Source organism: Falco naumanni, chromosome 10 (assembly GCF_017639655.2).
Source record: "Falco naumanni isolate bFalNau1 chromosome 10, bFalNau1.pat, whole genome shotgun sequence".
In the NCBI taxonomy this organism is placed as follows: domain Eukaryota; kingdom Metazoa; phylum Chordata; class Aves; order Falconiformes; family Falconidae; genus Falco; species Falco naumanni.
In genome coordinates this window covers 21,319,599-21,338,944 of record NC_054063.1, presented here as the reverse complement: position 1 = coordinate 21,338,944, position 19,346 = coordinate 21,319,599, and the positions used below count along the sequence as shown (strand labels likewise).

At 63.5% G+C, this 19,346-nt stretch overlaps 7 protein-coding genes across 7 annotated transcripts; 4 read left to right on the top strand and 3 right to left on the bottom strand.

The window, feature by feature from the left end:
• Positions 1–31: 31 nt before the first annotated feature.
• On the top strand, positions 32–1,644 carry UBE2C (ubiquitin conjugating enzyme E2 C). Its single transcript, XM_040609456.1, has 6 exons — positions 32–548; positions 622–649; positions 720–806; positions 924–1,128; positions 1,260–1,319; positions 1,452–1,644. Exons 1-6 carry the CDS (start codon positions 448–450, stop codon positions 1,508–1,510), a joined length of 540 nt encoding a protein of 179 aa, XP_040465390.1. The 5' UTR covers positions 32–447; the 3' UTR covers positions 1,511–1,644.
• Positions 1,645–1,858: 214 nt separating this feature from the next.
• Positions 1,859–2,703, bottom strand: LOC121094820 (regulator of G-protein signaling 9-binding protein-like). Its single transcript, XM_040608892.1, is given in 3 exon segments — positions 1,859–1,862; positions 2,020–2,419; positions 2,533–2,703. Coding segments are annotated over 3 exon segments (549 nt in total). The 5' UTR covers positions 2,678–2,703.
• A 797-nt stretch (positions 2,704–3,500) lies between these two features.
• TNNC2 (troponin C2, fast skeletal type) lies at positions 3,501–5,323 on the bottom strand. The gene is made up of 6 exons (XM_040609458.1): positions 5,239–5,323; positions 4,483–4,534; positions 4,235–4,378; positions 4,043–4,157; positions 3,826–3,962; positions 3,501–3,746 (listed from the first exon to the last, which is right to left on the bottom strand). Exons 1-6 carry the CDS (start codon positions 5,248–5,250, stop codon positions 3,715–3,717), a joined length of 492 nt encoding a protein of 163 aa, XP_040465392.1. The 5' UTR covers positions 5,251–5,323; the 3' UTR covers positions 3,501–3,714.
• A 1,410-nt stretch (positions 5,324–6,733) lies between these two features.
• Positions 6,734–9,028, top strand: SNX21 (sorting nexin family member 21). Its single transcript, XM_040609451.1, has 3 exons — positions 6,734–7,335; positions 7,491–7,645; positions 7,951–9,028. The coding sequence occupies exons 1-3, from the start codon at positions 7,068–7,070 to the stop codon at positions 8,620–8,622; spliced, it is 1,095 nt and encodes a 364-aa protein (XP_040465385.1). The 5' UTR covers positions 6,734–7,067; the 3' UTR covers positions 8,623–9,028.
• Positions 9,029–9,371: 343 nt separating this feature from the next.
• Positions 9,372–12,148, bottom strand: ACOT8 (acyl-CoA thioesterase 8). The gene is made up of 7 exons (XM_040608891.1): positions 12,127–12,148; positions 11,808–12,039; positions 11,591–11,727; positions 10,893–11,118; positions 10,466–10,623; positions 9,898–10,089; positions 9,372–9,798 (listed from the first exon to the last, which is right to left on the bottom strand). Exons 1-7 carry the CDS (start codon positions 12,146–12,148, stop codon positions 9,680–9,682), a joined length of 1,086 nt encoding a protein of 361 aa, XP_040464825.1. The 3' UTR covers positions 9,372–9,679.
• A 25-nt stretch (positions 12,149–12,173) lies between these two features.
• Positions 12,174–15,506, top strand: ZSWIM3 (zinc finger SWIM-type containing 3). The gene is made up of 2 exons (XM_040609445.1): positions 12,174–12,378; positions 13,618–15,506. Exons 1-2 carry the CDS (start codon positions 12,224–12,226, stop codon positions 15,497–15,499), a joined length of 2,037 nt encoding a protein of 678 aa, XP_040465379.1. The 5' UTR covers positions 12,174–12,223; the 3' UTR covers positions 15,500–15,506.
• A 264-nt stretch (positions 15,507–15,770) lies between these two features.
• ZSWIM1 (zinc finger SWIM-type containing 1) lies at positions 15,771–17,894 on the top strand. Its single transcript, XM_040609446.1, has one exon. The coding sequence runs from the start codon at positions 15,776–15,778 to the stop codon at positions 17,459–17,461; it is 1,686 nt and encodes a 561-aa protein (XP_040465380.1). The 5' UTR covers positions 15,771–15,775; the 3' UTR covers positions 17,462–17,894.
• The last annotated feature ends 1,452 nt before the right edge of the window (positions 17,895–19,346 follow it).

The window sequence follows — 19,346 nt, the reverse complement described above, 5'->3', positions numbered from 1 at the left end:
CGGCCGCTCGCCGTTACCGTAGCACCCGCATCCCGGACGAGCGACGATTGGTCGGCTCGAACGAGGCTGTGCGTTGATTGGCGGACGGGCCGCACGTTGGAAATATTCAAACGGGGCGCGGGAGCTGGGCGGGACCAGGTGGGGTGGGGCCACGCCAGGCGGGACGAGACCGGACCGGAGCGGAGAGACGAGCCGAGACGAGCCGGGCACCGGCAACAGATCTGGGCACGGCAGAGCCCCGCCGCCGCTGCTGCTGCTGTTCGGCACCGGGAGAGCCTCAGCGGGGCCCGGGACCCGCGCCGAGTGCAGTCGCGGGCAGAGGGAGGGAAGGAGGGAGCAGGGCCCGGTGCGGCGCCGCCCGGGAGCGGTAGCTGCGTCCAACGCCCGCGAACGGGCGGGCAGCGGCGGCCGGAGGCGGGTGCGCCGCTCGGGTTCCCGGGAGCTGCCATGGCCTCGCAGAACGCCGACCCCGCCGCGGTGCCCAGCGTGGCCGCCCGCAAGGCGGCTGAGGCAGGGGCCACGGCGGCCCGCGGCTCCGTGGGGAAGAGGTGAGCTGGGCCCGGGGCGGGCGCTGGGGGCTGCCCCGCCGGCCCGGCCCGGTAACGTGTGCTTCCCCCGCAGGCTGCAGCAGGAGCTGATGGCGCTCATGGTGAGTAGGGTCCCGGGGGAGGGGGTCCCCGGGGCCGGTCCCGGGCCGCTCTGACGGGCTGTCCCCGCAGATGTCTGGTGACAAAGGCATCTCTGCCTTCCCCGAGTCCGACAACCTCTTCAAGTGGATCGGGACCATCGATGGCGCTGCCGGCACGGTGAGCAGCTGGGACCCTGCCCCCCCCCCGGCCGAGGAGGGTGGTCCCACCCTGCGCCCCCCGGGGCTCCCCTTCCCCCCCCGGGCTGTGCCCCCAGCCCCTGACTCCTGCCCCCAGGCCTACGAGGAGCTGCGGTACAAGCTGTCGCTGGAGTTCCCCAGCGGGTACCCCTACACAGCGCCCACGGTGCGATTCCTGACGCCCTGCTACCACCCCAACATTGATACTCAGGGCAACATCTGCCTCGACATCCTCAAGGACAAGTGGTCAGCCCTTTATGACGTCCGCACCATCCTGCTCTCCATCCAGAGCCTGCTGGCAGGTGAGTCCCATGGCCAGGTTATGGTGGGGGGCTGGGGCTGGTGGCAGGGTGTGTGTCCCCCAGCACAGCACTGGGCAGTGGGACTCGGGGTTCCAGGCCGCCCCACCTGCTGACACAGCTCCCATGCCCAGAGCCAAACATCGAGAGCCCCCTGAACACACATGCTGCCGAGCTCTGGAAGAACCAAGCTGGTGAGTGCCCCGGGGCAGAAACACCCCTCCCTCCCTTTGGGGCGGGCAGCAGCACAGCCTCCCAGTCCTGCTGTGTGCCTGGCTCTGCAGCTGCCCTGGGACCCTCAGCCCTGTCCCCCCCTCTTTCCTTAGCCTACAAGAAGCACGTGCGGGAGACATACTCTAAGCAGGCCAAGAGCCAGGAAACCTGACTGATGCTGCTGCCCCTGCTCCCTGTTGAACCCAGGCCTCTGTCTGCTCCCTGTCCAGCTGCTCTCTGCAGCTTTCTGTATCATAGGCTGTTCTTAAATTAATTTTGCAGTCCAAGCCACGGTTAATGTATAAATAAATGCACATTTATAACTCTTCCGGGGGTATTGTTGCAGCTTGGCAGCCTGTCAGTGCCCAGAGGCACCTGCTCTCAGTCATCTTGGCCCCTCTGCAGGCATGGGCATGAAGGGAGGGACACCGACCCCCCTGGGGTAACACGGGCTTCATTAACGATTGGGGTGCCTGGAGCTGGTCCTGTTCCCTCTGCAAGGTGAGGGCAGCCCCCAGCATCACCTGCCAGGGTAGGGGAACGGGGTCTGCAGTGGTACCTAGGGCCCCATCCCCTGCTCTGCGATGCCTGAGTGCAAGAGAGTGCCAGCCCTGCCACCTGCTCTCCTGTCCCCTAGTCAGAGCACCCTGCAACAGTGCCCAGCATGAGCCCCACCCCCACCCGGCCCGAGCCATGGGTGCTGCAGTGCCACCTGGCCCCACCGGCTGTGTGGCCTCCACCATCCACAGCAGGATCTTGGCTCTACTCTCCATCTCCACTAGCATGGCCCTCACCTGCTCAATCTCCTCCAGGCATGGGATGGATGGGGGCTGTGTGGGATCCCCCCCACGCCGGTCCCTCTTGTGGCTAGGCAGCTCCCAGCCCTCCAGTCTGGTGTGCATTGGAGCAGTGCTACCCCCCAGCACAGAGAAGAGCTGGCAGAGGTGGTGGGCTTGGCACAGGTCCTCTAGGAAGAGCTCCAGGGCAGAGAGGAACAGCACCCACAACCTCTCCAGCTCCTGTCGCTCCTTGGGGCTCACTGGTGCCTGCCGCAGCCCTGCCAGCAACACACACTGCAGCCCTGCAGGATGAGGGATACTGAGCCGGGCTGGCCCCAGAACCCCTCCACCTACCCTGGTGCAGGTGCTGGGGGGGCACTGCAGTTGCTGCCCGGTGCAGCAGCTCCCTCCTTACCAGTTCTGAGCTCACTGGCCTCCGAACTCCTCCTGCACTGCTATTCCCGCAGCCGAAGGCTGTCGGCACTGCCTCCGAGCTGCAGCATCAGCTGCCGGTGCCTGGCTGCGGCCTTGCAGAGGGCTGCCTGGGCTGCCGCACACATCCCCGCCGTCCCTGCTGTACGGCATGTGGCCCGTCCTCCCCATGCCATCGTACCCAGTGAGGGCAGGGTCAGGACCTTCTGGGGCCACCCCTGGCTCCCCACAGGGCTCAGCACATGGGGATGTGACAGGCTTTGAGCTGCGTCCTGCCAGCTGCCTGGTGCTGGTCCCACTGGCCCCATGTGTGTCAGGCGCTCCCTGGTCCAGGAAGCATCCCTGCCTCGTCCCCTCCTGCTGTGCTCCCTGGCTGGAGTGGTGGCAGAGCTGCTGCAAGGGCCCGGTGTCCCCAGGGAGCAGTGATGCATGACAGGCTGGCACAGACTGTCCAGGCCCACAGGCTCCAGCGTTGCCTTGACTCCACAGGGAGGGGGCTGCTCCTGTCCCCACCACCACCTTATTGCCAGGTCCTCTGTGCCGTTCTGGGTGGGATGCAGAGGTCCTGGTGTGGGGCAGGCAGTAGTGGCCCCCAGATCCTCTTGTGGTTCCCACCACGCTGCCCCAGAGAGGGTAGGAGCAGCTCCTCCCTCCTGTGCCACCAGCTCCCAGAGCTCTGCCGGGACCCCTCGGGGCCGTGCTCCCTCGCCTGCTGGTGTGTGAGCCAGCCGCTCCGCATGGAAACTCTGAGGTCAGCGCTGGCGCCCGCCCAGCAGCCCGTGGGAACCGTGGCCCTAGGCTGCCCCCATGCCCCCCAGCACGGCCGCGCTGGGTGAGCCTGACTGGCATGGGGCACCTGCCCAGGCACATCCCCCCCTGGGGGAGCAGTGTGGGGGCACAGTGCCATGGCCCCCTCCCCATGCAAACCCGGTGAAGTTTCGCACCGGCGTCTCAAGCCTTTCCCCTTTTATTGAGGCTCAGACTGAAACCACGTGCAAGAGGCTGGAGGAGAAGCTGGGCCGCCAGCAGCGGGGCAAGACCATGGCCCCGGCCCAGGGCAGGGCCCCAGCTGGGGAGGGCAGCCGGGTGCTGTGCAACTGCTGCTCCCTTGGGGGTGGTGGAGCGGGGCAGGGTGCAGCAGCCGGCCCGAGGAATGACTGGTCCCTTACTGCACACCCTCCATCATCTTCAGGAACTCTGCAAGAGAGTGGCAGCCTCAGCCCACGGTCCTGCCTGGGGTGTGTGGCACAGGCGCTCAGCCGGAGCTGCCACTCACCATCAAAGTCGATGCGGCCATCATTGTTCTTGTCTGAGTCCTTCATCAGGTCCTCTATGTCCTCTTCAGTGACGTGCTCCCCGGTGGCCCTCAGGATCTCACCCAGTTCCTCAATGTCAATGAAGCCATCCGCATTCCTGTAGGAGGGTGACGGCAGGACGAGGCCATGCTTGCCCCTGCAGGCAGGACAGGCTGGCATCCCTCCCCCCCCACTCACCGGTCAAAGATGCGGAAGCAGTTGGCCAGCTCCTCCTCAGACTTGCCCTTGGCATCCTCTTTCATCTGGCGCACCATCATCACCAAGAATTCCTCAAAGTCAATGGTGCCGCTGCCTGCGGGAAAGAAACTGAGCACAGGTCAGGGTGCCGGCCTGGCACCCATCGCCCACCACCGCCCAAAGGCTGCTCACCATCTTCATCCACCTCCTCTATGATGGCATCCAGCTCTTCCTTGGTGGGGTTCTGGCCCAGCATCCTCATCACCGTCCCCAGCTCCTTGGTGCTGATGTCCCCGCCGCCATCCGCATCAAACATGTCAAAGGCGGCCTTGAACTCTGTGGGGAAGGGGGTCAGGGCTGGGCAGTGCACAGGACGGGGCCACAGCAGTGGGACAGAGCCTGCCGGGTCTGGCCCCTCTCCCCACTGCTCCTGCACTCACCCGCGATCATCTCCTCGCTGAGGAAGGCGCGAGCTTCAGCCTGCTGGTCCGTCTGCAAAGCAAGGCAACGGGGTCACCGTGACCGTCCGCAGTGTGCCCAGGAGCCCCCAGCACAGTGAGGCACAGGGGTGTGGGCTGAGCCCCTGCCCAGCTGGAGTTGTGACGCCATGCCGGGGCAAGCTGCGGCCCCCAGCCGTCCCCACAGCTCTGGTGCTGCCTGGACATTTGCGAGAGCGGGGGAGCTGCTGTCTGTGTGTGCCGCCTTGGCATCTCAAGTATGCAGCGCTATTTTTGGGGTCTCCTCAGCTCCCCTTATAGGGACCAGTGGGGCCACAGCCACAGGCACCTGTTGGCCCTGATCGAGTTTCTCCTGGAGGCGTGGGGTGGCTGTTGAGCCGGCTACGACGCTGTGTCGCATGACCCAGCACTCAGCTTTCAGCCACCCTCTGCCATTGCCACCTCTGCACAGCCCTGTGCTCTGGCCAGGACTGAGCCAGTATCCCCGGGGCACCCGCACCCTTCAGGCAGCCATGCAGCCCCCCCAGAACACAGACGCTGTGCTGCCCTGATGCCTCCCTGCCCTCACACGTCATGGCTAGCCCAGCCCTGGGAACCCCCTCCCACTGCTGTCCATGGAGGCATCTCAGCAGCAACCCCCCCCGGGTGCATGCAGTGCCCAACGCCTCCTGCCCTGCCGGGTCTCGCCCCGGCACACAGCACATGGCACACAGCACACGGCAGCATGGGGGCTCTTACCATTGAAGGCATCTTTGCTGCTTTCCTCCCCTAGGGAGTCACCGCCTCCTGCAGCAGTAGTCCCTAGAAGCTCCCTGGTGCTCCTGGCACCCCAATTTGTAGCGTCCCTGCCACGTGGCGTGCCCCCAGCTGTGGCCCCGGCAGCCTATCAGGCTCCCCGGTGGCAATCGGGCCCCGCTCATTGGCAACAGGCGCATTTTACCTAATTTAGCCAAAACGTTATTGGCCAAGAGCTGGGGATTAACCGTGGGTCTGAAGCTGGGATAGAAATTCAAGCCCTCCGGGGAGGGACACTGGAGCCTTGGCTGGAGGGTGGCTCTTCTGCCCCCTCCTCCTCCCAGCACCCTCCAGCCCAAGGCGGCTCAGCAAGGAGGGGGTTAAAAATAGCCCAGACAAGGGGGCCAGGGCCTCCCCCTGCACCAAGCTGTCTACCCCAGCACCCTGACCATTACCTGCTCCCCTGCTGAACCCCGGACCTGAAGCCATGCCTGGGGCAGGCTCCCAGCATGGGACTGGGCTCCCCCAGTCCAGGGTCACCTCCCTCATCCCCACAAGACCCCGGGGCCTCCAGCCTTGCCCTGCCACCTCCAACCCCCTCCCTCCACTCCCTTTTTCTGCTTGGGTGGGCCGGTTGCGGCACCCCAGCCCAGGTGAGGAAGGGGTCCCCGGCGGGGGGCCTGGGGTATGATGCCCCTGGGGGGGTGCAGAGCGTGCCCCCCCTGTGGTACAGGATTCCTGGCACTTTTGGCACCGAGAGTCCAGCTCTGGAAAAGGCCCCATCTTTCTGTGCTGCCAGGGCAGTGGGAAATCTGCCCGGCACCTCCTTGAAGGCTCTGCTCTCACACACCGCAGCCCAAGCCATCCACCTTTGCCATGGCCTGGCTGGGGCTGCCGGTGGTGAGGACCCGCTGGCCAAGTGGCCCGTGCCCCAAGGGGGTTGGACGGGGGCTTGGAGTTGCGGCGGGGTCAGACCCTCTCCCGCAAGGTCACCTGGGTCAGCACCAGCCCAGGCCCCCGTGCATCCCACCCTGCCTGGCAGCCGGGAAGGGAGGGACAGGGCAAGGCATCGGGGTCCCCAGGCTCTCAGTGCAGAAGCCCCCCAGACCCCCCTGCGCCCACGAGAGCGCAGGGATCCCCACCCAAGGTGCTGGAGCAGGGCGCAGCGGGTGTGCAGGGCAGAGCGATGGCAGCAGCTGGGCGGGTTCCTCGGTATTAATAGACATTCCCAAGAAAGTGGCGAGGCAGCAGCGGGCACGGCACTAAATAAGGCTGGCCGGGGCGAGGGGGTGCTGGGGCAGCCCAGGGGATGTCCCGCAGGGGCAGTGGCACAAGCAGGGTCGGGACCCGGCGCGCAGGGTGCAGGGTATGGGGGTGCCGGGGTACGGGGACCCCGCAGTGCCAGGCGCCGCGGTGAAGGACTGCTGTGGCTGCGGGCAGGGGGCCGCGGGGCGCTGCCCAGGCAGGGGACAAGGGGAGCTGTGACCGGCGGGGGCCAGGGACCGCGGGCAGAGCCGCCCTGAGCCGTGCCGTGCCGTGCCGGCCCCGCCGCAGCGATCCGGGTTCCCGGCGGAGGCGGAGCCGTGCAGGGAGGATCCCGGGCCGAGCCGCGGCGGAGCGGCCATCGCTCGGCACCGCCTGTCTCGGGGCAGCACGGTACGGGCCGGTCCCGCACCCAACGCGGCTGCACCGGGCAGGGGGCGTGGGAGCGGGGCCAGGGGGTGTCGCGGGGCCGGCGCCGGCCGGGCCGCGGTGGGCGGCAGCCCTTGGCCCCCAGCCCATCCCGCCGCCTTGGGGCGGCCGGGCCTGCCGCGCTGCCCGGCCCAGGCGGGATGGCCGCCCGCATCCTGCACCGCCTGCGGCACGCACTGGCCGGGGAAGGTGGCCGGGAGGAGCGGGTGCGCGGTGGCTGCGAGGCCGAGGACTTCCCGGAGAGCTCAGAGCTGGAGGATGACACGGAGGGGCTGTCAACACGCCTCAGTGGCACCCTGAGCTTCACCAGCCACGAGGAAGAGGAGGAGGAGGAGGAGGAAGGTGCTGGAGAGGAGCTGGGAGAGCCGCCGCAGGCCATGGGGGCGGCAGCCGGTGCGGAGGATGGAGGCAGGTGCTGGGGTCGGTGTGCTGGGGGGGCCGAGGCGGCAGCACCCTTGTGGAGGGGACCGAAGCGATGGTGGGGGCCAGCAGCCTGGAGATGCTGGGGTGCTGGGAGAGCCCCGTCTGCGCAGGGTTGGGCTGACGCCGCTCTCCCGGTGCAGAGTGGGGCCCTGCGGCCGAGCGTGCTGGCGGCAGCCTGCTGACCCGGCAGCTGCAGGAGCTGTGGAGGAAGTCGCGGGGCAGCCTGGCTCCGCAGCGGCTGCTCTTCGAGGTCACCAGCGCCAGCGTGGTCAGCGAGCGCTCCTCCAAGTACGTGGTGAGTGAGCCCGGTGGGGCTGGGTAGGCGCAGGGCGGGCACAGATCCTGCTCCCTCCTGGGGCAGGGGTCCCATGGGGCTGGCGCTTATTTCTCTCTGTCTTTCCCTGTGCTGCTCGGATGATGCTGGCGGCTCAGATGAGCCTCAGGTAAGTATTGCCAAGAGGTGCTGTGGCAGCCCAGCCTGCTCCCTCCTGCCCAGGCAAACCCCCCTGTGGCCCGTCTTTGGCTGTACGCCTGGTTCTGCCTGGCCCCATGGGAGCAGCTTGCCCACGGCACCGCCCTGACACCCGGCTCCCCCCACAGCTCTACACCATCTACTTGATCCGCTCCGGCCGGTTTGACAAGGCCCCTGCCGCCATCGCCCGGCGCTACTCGGACTTTGAGCAGCTGAACCGCCGCCTGCGCTGCCGCTTCGGCTGTGACATGGCTGGCATCACCTTCCCCAGGAAGAGGCTGCGCCGGAACTTCACCGCTGAAACCATTGCCAAGCGGAGCCGAGCCTTTGAGCAGTTCCTGTCCCACCTGCACTCCATTGCTGAGATCCGCCGCTCCCCCGAGTTCCTCGAGTTCTTCTTCCTGCAGGACCTGCAAGCCGCACAGCGCCTGACCTGCACTGGCATGTACCGCGAGGCCCTGGCCACCTGGGCCAATGCCTACCGGCTGCAGGACCGGCTGGGGGTGTGCAGCTCCGGCCGCTTCCTCCTGACACTGGCTGGGCTGGCCGTCTGCCACCAGGAGCTGGATGAGCTTGGTGAGGCCCATGGCTGCTGCGAGCAGGCGCTGCAGCTGCTGGAGGCCCAAGGCAGCCACCCATTGCTGGGGCCCTTCCTGCAAGCCCACGTCCACCTGGCCTGGAAAGTGGGCAAGGACAAGCGGCGTTCAGAGGCTCGGCTGCAGGACCTGCGGGAGGCTGGGCCACCCCTGCAGCAGCAGCCCACCCTGAAGGAATGCCTGATCAAGGAGCCTCTGGAGTAAGCATCCCACCACCGGTGCCCCCACGGTGACAGGAGGGCAAGGGGCCCAGGGTGGCTAGAGCAGCAAGGGTGATGCCATCACTGGGATGGAGCAGAGAGGCAGCACTGCGTGTCTATGGATGGCACAGCCCACGCCCGGGAGCTGTCTCAAAAATGCACTTTCTTTGTGGTTAGTCTGTCCTGTGGGGCCGGGCACTCGTGGGTGCTTGTCACCCACTGCCAGGAGCTGGCTCTCCCTCTGCGGGGGGGTTCTAGTGTGGATGGGACGGAGTTTAGCTGGGATGTACTAGCACTGCATAAGGAAACGGGAAGGCTTCTGGCAGGGTCTGTGGCTCTTGCCAGAAGCTTCCCATAAAACTTATGTAATAAAAAGGACTTTATTGAATAAAGTCTCAGTAGGAAGAAGAGCGAGGCGCCTGCTGTATGTTCAGCTTCACTTCCCCCAGGGCACCATCAGCAGGAAGCCTCGTGTCCCCCATACTGAGGTGGGGAGCTGCCTCGTCCCTTTTCCCAGCTCCCAGCTTCCCCTTTTCCAGCTCCCAGTGGCTGGGCACAAGCCTCAAGGGTGAGCAGAAGCAGCGACTGATGCATCATGGCACAAGGAAGACAGAAGTGAGAAGGGGCACCCACATGTGCCGCAGTAGCACTTTCCCCCTCGTGCTGTGGGGGCAGAGGCAGCCTTGGTGCCCTGGCGCTGCCGACCTTCTCCCTTTCAGGAGAGGGTCCCTCAGGCAAGCATAATCATGGGGCTCAAGGCGACAAAGTCCAGGGAATGGAGCCCAGCCATTCACCTGACACCTTTATTTAAGGCAGGTGAAGGGCTGCTGATCATACTGTACAGTTATGTGCTGTGCAGCAAGCAGTCAGTTGCAGCAGATGCCTCTGCAGGTCTCCATCTGTCGTGGAGGGCCTCTGGCACCAGCTCTCCCCACGGTGCTGGATCCAGCCCAGTCTCCCTTCAAGGCTCATTTCTGCTGCTGCCCAGGTCCCACCTGGCCCACATCTCTCCTGGTCCGTCCCTTGGCGTGCCCAAGCCCCAGCCCGCAGGAGTTTCGCAGCTAGAGCTTGCTCTGGTTTGGCATTTGCTCCACCCTGATGACTCCTTCCTGTGCACAGGTGACAGCCAGGACCCCATCCCTGCGCCACAGCCGTCCCTGCACCAGTCCCCGGCACCCACCTGAAGAGAGAGCCTGTCAGACTGCAGACTGTCAGTCCCTGCAACAGGCAGGGCTGGCCTTTGCCATGCGGGTCCCCGGGGAATGCAGCGGGGACTCACCAGCCCAGGGGCTCTCACACTCGTACAGCATCCAGTGGTCCGCTCGGAAGGGCGCGTGGAACCACATAGAATGGTCAAGGGACACCATGAACTTGATATGGTACTGCCGGTGTGGGAGCAGGGCCGTGCCCAGGAAGGCATAGTCGGAGATGTAGGCAGCCACACAGCAGTGCACCTTCATGTCAGTCTCTCCTGCAAAGCAACCGGCACTGCCTGTCTCCAGCGTGCACCGTACATGCCCAGCTCCCCCAGGAGCTCTGCTTCCCTGGGGGTCAGCTGCTGGCCAAACAGTGCTGTGATGCTCTTTCAGACCTGCTCTCCTTGCTGTGCCTCCCAAGGAAAGCCTGCCGTGGCTGAGCATGGCACACGGCCATCGCTTCACGCTCCAGCACCCCCACCTGTATTTCAGCCTTGAAATCTCCAGGCTTCCCCACAGGCTAGGGGCACAGTCAGCCTCTGAATCACAATCCTCTCCGCCCACTCCGTTGCGAGTGTGCTCTAAAGCACAAGCTGGAGCCTGAGCCCTTGGCTTGTGGGGCAGCTGGACTGCCCTCCTGGCAGGACCCACCTATGTAGCCTCGTGCTCGCACCCAGAAGAGCTGCTTTGGCTCCTGCGGCTCGGAGCAGAATATATCTGGTGGGTTCACGGGTTTGATATCAATTGGCACGTCTTCGGCCTGAATCTTGTTAAGGTGCTTTCTGTATCTCTCCGCCAAGTTAGGATTCCTGTAGACCAACACAGAGAAGTGAGGTTAATGCCAGGCAGGCCAGAGGCACATCCTGCTGGCAGCAGCTTCAGACCAGGGACCCAGGGCCACACAGAAAGGCAACAGGGGCACAGCTCCTGCTCTGTCTGCTTCTCTGCTCCCCAGGTGTATTTGGCAACTCCTCAGGCTGTTGCCTCAATTCTCTCCCACCTGCTTTTGCCCCTGCAGCTCCGTAAGCTGCAGCTGCAGAGAAGGGCATCTCTGGCATGCCCTGTCTGCCCCACTCACTGCAGGAACTTCTGGATGAGCTCCTCCTGCGTCAGCAGCTTCTCAGGGGGTGGCACGGCAGGCATGGTGAACTGGTGCTGCACCGGGCTGCACTGGGAGAGCTGGAAGGAGGCCTGGCAGGTGAAGATCGGCTTTCCGTGCTGAATGGCCTTTACAGAACGAACAGAGAAGCTCTTCCCTGTACGGGTCCGTTCCACCTCGTACAGCACTGGCACCTTGGGGTCTCCTGGGACAGAAAAGGGACATTCTGCTGTCGGACCACCACGCACCACAGAGGGGACCTGACCTACAGATGCTGAGCACTGGGGCCAGGCGGGCTGAGCCCACTGTGCCCTGAACCATCAACACCCTCTCTCTGCTGTGCTGGAGCCGGGATGGCAGCATCTGCCCACCCATGTGGGCCTCAGCCGCGGCTTCCCCAGCCCCTCAACCACTGGAGTCACTGCCTGGTCCCGGTCCCGCCATAAGCCCCAGCCTCCCCGACCCCCTGCACCCCATCCTCCCCCTCCACAATCACCCCTCTGCCCCACTGAGCTCTCTCCCTCAGCTCCGGGCACCCCCCGGCCAGCAGCCCGGCCTGCCCCCGGGCCCAGACCTGCCCACCCCCGCCCTTCCCACTCCGGCGCCCCAGCCGCGGGGCTCCCCGCCCGGCCCCGCTCCCCGCAGCGCGGCTCCCCCCGGGCCCGGCCCCGGCCCACCTGCCCGCACGAAGTAGCAGTGCAGCGAGTGGACCTGCTCGTCGCGGCTAACGGCGCGGGCGGCCGCCACCAGGGCCTGCCCCACGATCTGCCCGCCGAAGAGCCGCTGCGTGGCGGGCACCCAGTGGTGCCGGCCCCTGCGGGGGAGAGGGCGGCGGCGGTGAGGGCGGCGGCGCGGAGGGCGGCCCGACCCCGGCGGCCCGGCGGCCCCGCGCACCTGAAGAGGTCGAGCTCCAGCCGCTCCAGGTTCAGCACGCTCGTGATCAGCACGCTCCGCAGGTCTCCGGCCGGCGGCCGCCCCGGCCCCGGCCCCGGCCCCGCGCCCGCCCCCCCGGCGTCGCCCGGAGCCGCCATCTCCGAGGCAGCCCAGCAGCCCTGACAGCGGCAACACCCGGCCGCTGCGCGGCGCAGCAGCAAGTACCGCCCACCCGCGAGGCAAAGACAGCCAGCTGATTGGTCTCTGAGCTGTCAGTCACCCGGGCCGTGGCAGAAAGCTCTGGGATGGTTGGCTGGCCTCCTGCCCGTCCGGAGAGTACGCCTGTAATTGGCCAGACTCATAATGTGGGCGGTGCACCAGCTGGTTTAATATGGCTTCTTCCTGCTGGAGAGGAGGCTGCAGGTGTCAGGTCTGCCATGGAGCTGGGCTCTTGCTTCAGGAGCTACGAGGCCTTCAGGGAGCGCTTCCGCGCCTACAAGCGGGCGCAGGGCTGCCGCTACGCTCTGCGGAGCTGCGTCTCTGTCCGCTGCCACAACCGGCAGCACGGCACCGCCGTCCGCGAGGATGTCATGTAAGGCCACCGCGGTGCGCAGCCCTGCCCGGCCGGGCCGGCTCGGTGCCTGGTAGCGGCACCCCCCGGGCAGGGCCTGCGCTCCGCGCTGGGCTCCAGGGCGTTCGGTGCTCCCCGCGCGGGTCCGGGGCGTGAGCCCATGCGGGAGCGCCCTGCCCGCAGGGAGCGCCGTCAGCAGCTCTGGCCCCCAGCCCAGCCACTTCCACGGGGTGTCAGCTCCTGCCAGCACCTGGCCGAGTGCTACTGTAACCGGGGCTGCCCGCGGCTGCGGAAGGGTTCATCCTGCTAGCCTAACAGGCCTGCAGAGGAGAAAGCTGTTGCTTATGTCAGGCGCTTGCTGTTTTCATAGTCTCGACTGTTCCTGTGTTGCTTACCCCCCGTTGCTGTGTCCCAGCCCTGTTGCTCCCCCTCATGCTCCAGCTAGCGCTCTGCTGTCCTGCTTGGCTCTGTTCAAACCCTGCCTTTTGGCTCAACAATTCTTGCTGCCTCTTGCAGCAAAACCTGTACCTTTCACCTTTGAAGTCACCTTCATGGGACATTGCTGGCTAACTACAGCTCCTGCCTTTTTCTTCTCAAGTAGCAAGACACTAAGTACTGGCTGCTGGCATTCCCCAGCTGCTTTCACCTCATTGCAATGGAAAGGTGCTGTCAGGTTTCCCTCTCAGTGCTGGATTCCACAGCCTTTGCTTACCTGAGCAGGTCTAGTGATACTGCCTCATTTCTGTGCAAGTTGGTGGATCCACTTGTGTGCACAAAGGCTACAAGGTCATTCTCCACTCACACAACTGCTCCCCTTGCTGCCTTAAAATATAATTTAATCATGTGCCTTGAAGCCTTTCTTGCTGTGTTCTAGCCTGCTCCTCCAGATGCAGAGGAGTTGCAGAAATGATAATGTGCTTTAAGGGAGATAGGCACACATGCACCCAGGTATCAAGTTTTTGTTCATGGCTTTGCTGTTTCTGGAGAGCAGAAACAGGCATTGCTGGGATCAAGAGCAGGGGCTGCTTTATGGTGTCTGGTTGTGGCAGTTACGACTCTTAGTTCATTTGTTTTTCCTGTATTTGAGCTTTCTTACCCCAGGCTTTGCTGAGCAGAAAGCCAGCTCGTCTGACTGGCGTATGTGTTTTTTGTGTGCTCGCTAATTGAATATAGTGTCAGCATGCAAGAAAAGTCAAAACTAAATGCTGGCAGCCCATGCCACCATTGCTTGCCCCATTAATGCCTTCTCAACGTTTGCAGGTTCATGGAGGTTAAGTTTGGTTGTGCCCGGACCCAAAAATACAACAAGAAGAGAAAGCAGCAGCCCAGCTTGTGTCCAGCTTATTTTGTGTTGCAATATAAAGAAGACATAGACCAGCTTGTGATCAGCGATCTGAACAGCAACCACGTCCATGCAGGCCCGGTTTTTTCCCTGACCAGAGCCGCTGCCCTGATGGCAAGCACTACGGAACGCGACAGCCCCGCAACAAAACCGCTAAAGCAACAGCAGGCGGGTGGGACTGAGAGTGGTGCTGCGGCAGATGAGGACTCCTACGCAGTCATGGGACAGCCGGTAGATGGGGCGCCTGCTCCGTACGGGGCTCCTGCGCTCCCTGAGGCAGCAAAGGAAAATGCTTCGGCCTCGGCACTAGTCAGGGTTACCGAGGTAATGAAAACCTTTCTGAGAGAGAACAAGGGCTCCCTGGCCTCAGTTAGCACAGACAGGGACCATGGCCTGGACAGACTCAGCTTCCAGACCAGGCAGATGAAGAGCTGGTTCGTGCGGTTCCCCGAGAGCCTCCTGCTGCACAGAGTGCTGAGTGAGGCGGGACATGTTCTTTATGCTTTCCTTGTAGAGAGCAAGGAGCAAGTAGGGAAGGTGGTGCACTTGTCACTGCTGAAGGATGACACAGGACACAACGTCAGGGAAATGCTGACCATCTTCAAGGAGTTCAATCCTGAGTGGCAAAAGGTCCAGGCTGTTTTTGTGGACTTGTCCTTCTTTCACAAAGCTGTCCTCCATGAGCTCTTTCCCTCTGCCCAGGTGTTCCTTTCTGTCTATCACACTGTCCGACTGCTTGAGAAGAATGCGGAGGAAGCGGAAATCTCCTCTTCCTTCAAGCAGGACTTGATGCTGGCCTTGCAGAAGGCTGTGTTTTCCCCTTCAGCTGCAAGTCTGGATGCCCTGTTGCCGCTTGTGAAGTGTGTGGTCAGCCCAGAGCTATACAACTATCTGCGAGCCAACTGGTTCTCCTGTGAGCTGCTCTGGTACATGCATGGGAAGAAAGGGCTGCACTCCTGCAGCACACACATGGACAGCCTGGACCTCATCACGCACCGAATAGCTGGTCTCCTTGGCCAACAGCCATCCTTGGAGGCAAGCATTCTTTGTTTTCTGGAGTGTGCAGACTGCCTTGATTCCAGAGGCTCGGAGAGCCTGAACCAGGGTTTCTTGAGCACCAGGGAGGATGGCTGGAGCAGCCTCCAGGAGAAACCTGATGCATGTGCTGGTGCTGCAGCAGAACCAGGCCCCATTTTTGGCTCTCCGGCTCTTGCTGATTGCCCTGAGCCCACTGCGCAGGCTGCTGCGGTGGGGACGGGGTGCATGCTGGCTGCACTCCGGGAGAGCTGTGGGGAGCTAGGCTACTGGCTGTGCCTGAAGGAGTGGGAGGTGGTGCAGACATCCACGCAGCTGCTCAGCCCTGCCTCGGGCGGCCTCAGCGTTTGGCTGCTGGAAGACGCGCACCGGGTGAGCTGGGACTGCCGGAGCTGTAGCTGCTGCTTCCAGCGCCGCTACCGGCTGCCCTGCAGGCACGTCCTGGCCGTGCTGCAGGTGCACAGGGGCCGTGTGGAGGAAGGCATGGTGTGCAGGCGCTGGCAGAGGAGGTACCAGCACCTCCTGGCCCCCGGGGCCAGCCTCCCGGGCTTCGGTGGGGGCTCGGCAGGCGGCCGGCCGCTGGGCAGAGAGGAGAGAGCCCGGTTCCTCAGCCTGGAGCTGGCCAACCTGCTGCTGCAGAGCGAGGGGCGGGAGCTGGAGGAGCGCAGCTCCGCGCTGGCAGCGATCCTGGCGGCCTGGGCTCGGTCACCGGAGCCGGGGGAGGCGGCCGGGAAGAAGCCGGTGCCCCCGCACTGCTCTGGGTAACGGAGGCCCCCCAAGAAATGCGAGGTGGTGGAGGGGAGCCCGCGGCGGCCGCTCCCGGCAGCGCCCGAGGCCTCCGGTGCCGCCGCCCGGCCGGCAGGGGGCCTGGAGCGCTGCCTGACGTCATGGCGCGCCGCACGGTGATTGGTGGCGCTGCTGGCAGGGAGCGGGGCACGCCGGGATGCGCTCCCCGGAGGCGGCGGCGGAGCGGGGCATGCCGGGATAGCCCCCCCTCCCGGTAGCGGCGGCCCAGCGTTCGCGGCCCCGGCAGGGCAGGCGATGGCACAGGCCCCGCCGGGCCCGGACCGCGGCTCCTTGGTGGCCTACGAGCCGGGGGCGGGCGGCCGCATGGCCTCCGTCAGCTTCCAGAGCGCTGCCATGGCTAGCGTCTTCGCCCGCTTCCCCCGGGTACTGCTGGTGCACCGGACCGGTGGGCCGGCGGGCCGCGCGCTCTATGTCTTCCTGGTGGCCGGGCCGGCCCCGGAGCTGCACGGCGGCATGGCCAGGGTGGTGCATCTTGCTGTCCCGCAGAACGAGTCGGTGGGAGGCCTGGCCCGCATGTACGGGGCGTTCAGGGCCTTCAATCCAGCCTGGGCTGAAACCCAGCTCCTCCTGATGGGCCCTGGGCTGCCCCAGCCGTCTGTGCTTGCCCAGGCCTTCCCAGCAGCAGAGGTGCAGCTCTCCATCTTTCACCTCTGCAAGGACCTGCAGCAGCAGATCCAGCGGCTGGCCTTGGAGGGCTGCACCGAGCACCTGATCCTGGCTGCCCTGGGTGACACCATGCATGCAGCCACCGAGAGCAGCCGCAGAAAGATGCACGCCCTTCTGAGAGACCTCATGACACCAGACTTGCTGTCTCAGCTCCATGTTCACTGGCTTCTCGATGATGAGATCTGGGCCACGCACAAGGAGAGGACTTGGGGGCAGAGCAGTAACTACTTTAAGGACCTGGAGCTTGTCACCCAGGGACTGAGCCAGATTTTCAGCAGTGGGCTCTCTCTGGAGAGCTGCATCACCTCCTTAGCCCAGTACTACCAAAAGTGTGTTTCTAAGAGCGCTCCTAATGCTGTGATTTGCTCTGCTCCCCATCCTGATCACTGTGCTGCTCAGGCAGCTCCCCAAAGTTTGCCTGCCAGGAGTTTGCCTCTTGCCCCTCCAGCATGCCAGCGTAAGCAGTCTCAGAGCTCTGTCCAGGCTTCTGCCACCACAGCAGCAGCTCAGCAGCAGTGGCTGGTGCCAGACTCTCTCACAGCAGCTAAGAGTCCTGTGATTGTTCACAGTCCACCAGCAGCTCTTCATCATCAGCCTGAAACCCCCCAGGCTCTCTTCTTCCAAGGTAAGCCTGCAAGCCCTCAGTTCTCATTAGGTCCTTCATCTCCTGTGGCTAAACTGGAGGCAATGGAAAACCCAGAGGGTGACAGCAAGGAGGAGATTAACCGAAGGACTGAAGAACACATTGAGCAGTCATTGAGGGATATTTGCACAGAGCCCGCAGCCAGGCTGTGCCTGAGCGAGTTTGCAGTGGTTCAGAAGTCCGTGCAACTGATAGGCACTGGGGAGGATGCTCTCAGCGTACAGGTCCTGGAGGATGCCCACAGGGTGGACCTGAAAGGCCTGAGCAGCTGCACTTGCCACTTCAACCAGGTCTTCCAGCTGCCCTGCCGGCACATCTTGGCCATGCTGGATTCGGACAGGAAGACCCTGCAGCCGGAGATGCTCAGCAGACAGTGGCAGAAGGGATGTGACGCCCATCAGGCTGAGCAATATGGTGCTGATGGCCTCTTGGAGGTCCTGAAGAGCTCCTGGAATGAGTCTTTGGATAAATCCCTGGTGGTGTCGTTCCTCACGGCAGAGATCAGCCGGGTTCTCACCCACTGCAGCAGGGAGGAGTTTGAGCACAGGTACAGGATCCTCCGGGAGCTGGCTGACAGCTGGATTGGGCCCTACATCGAGGTGAAGCTCTAACACCAAGTGGGACCCAAGTGGGCTGCTTCGTGTGCGGATCCTTGGGAGCAGCTGGGCAGCAGATGTGCAGGAGGCATGTTCATCACTCCACCAGTGTATTGGCTTCCACCTTTATTCCCCTTAGCCTATCACTCCCTCGAGGGTTGGCATAGAAGGGGCAGCTTGGGTCCTTTATCTGCCAAATGAGTGTTGCCTTTTGCATGGGACAGCTGAGAAACCAGATTGCAAACTCCTGATCATGCTGGATGTGACCAGCTGCTGACCTGGCTAATAGGAAGTGTGGCTGGGAGCCAACCAGGGGTGGTGCAGCGTGGGAGGTGATGGTATAACATGTGACAAAATTACTTGATGCGTGGCCAGTGCCTGCAGGTCCTTCCAGCATCCAGCTGTGATGTGTTGTGCAACAAAGCCAATAAATTGGCCTTGTATCGCTTGGGAGCTGTGTCTGTTTCTGTGCCAGCTGCAGCCGCTCCTCCCTGCGGACAGGACGGTGGGGCTCGCTCACACTGTGAGACCAGGCGGTGCTTTGGACAGGGCTTTGAACAGGGCTTCTTGGTGGTCTTTTCTTACTGCAGCACCCTCCAGGTAGTGGAGTGAGCCTGCTTGTTGGGAGGCAGCAGGTCCGGGGGGGTGGCAATCTCCGCTGTCAGCAGCGCAGCTCATGCTCTGAAGCAGAGTTGTTTGTCTGGTCACGGCAGCTGCTCTCCATTCCTCAGAAAGGGGAACCCGCCCTCCCTTGTCAACAGCTTGTGTGCTGGGGGAGGCTGGAGGGATGCTGGGGGTCACAGTAGTGCAAATAAAGCTGTGATGAGGTGGGGAGCAAAGGCTTTAAACAAATGGGGTGGGGGAGGAAAAATGTGGAGAAGAGCAAACAAGCCCTGGCCCTCAGGTGCTCTCTGATGGGTCAGCCCCTTGTCACCCCTCACAAGCAAAAGCAATGCCAGTGCCCGTTGTGTTGGGACACAGCAGGCTGCGGACATGGCAGGTGCATGTCAGAGACCAACCTCTATCGCTGTGGTTCAGTCACAACTGGTTTGTTTTCTCTGTTTTCTCTGATTGGTGCTTCCTTCCTTAACATTTTTGGTTTCGGTAGAGTCAGCCCGTTGCAGGAGGAGGACTGTTGCGAGGTTGGGGGATTTCCTCTTGATCTACGGTTTTGTTACATTATCTGATCCTATCAAATCTAACTAAATGTAGCATCATGTTTCCTAAAACACCCTTCTCCTTTCTGTAAACTTGGAGCTGCTTGTTTCACCTCTCAGCTGTGCTGTCAAAGAGGCCTGGAAGGCTCTGCCTGCCAGACTCCTTGCCATCTTTCATTCTGGCATGGGTGGCACCCCTCTCATTTTCAGAGGGCTTTTCCCTCTGCCTCTTGCTCTGTGCAGCTCTGACCCTGCCTTCCCTCCCAGCCTGGCACAGGCACAGTGGGAACGCCAGCTGCCATCCCCACCAGCCAGAGGATGAGGGGTCTGGAGGAAAGTCTGGTGCTGGCTCGTGGAGCTAGGGAATGCTGGGCCCCCTTCCTCAGCCAGCAAGGTGGGATAGCTGGATCCCACGCTGGCTCACCATGACCGGCTCCATAGCCACAGGCATGTGCCTGAGCAGTGGCTGCTGCCAGCGCAGCTCCTTGGGTGCTGCACATTTCCCTGCGGAGTCTGCCCCATCCCCCTCCCCACTAGGAACACAGGAAATAACTCATCCCTGGTCTTGGGGTAAACATCTTTCCCAAGAGCAAAACTGCCAGGCTGGGACAAGCATATGGCTATAATTTACCCTCTGTGTGAGTGTCATGCTGGGCCCTCCCACACTCCACCTGGCCTTTGCTCTGCTCCACCCGGGCGATCCCCGCTTCACTGTCAGGCCACAGACGGGTCCTGAGCCCAGC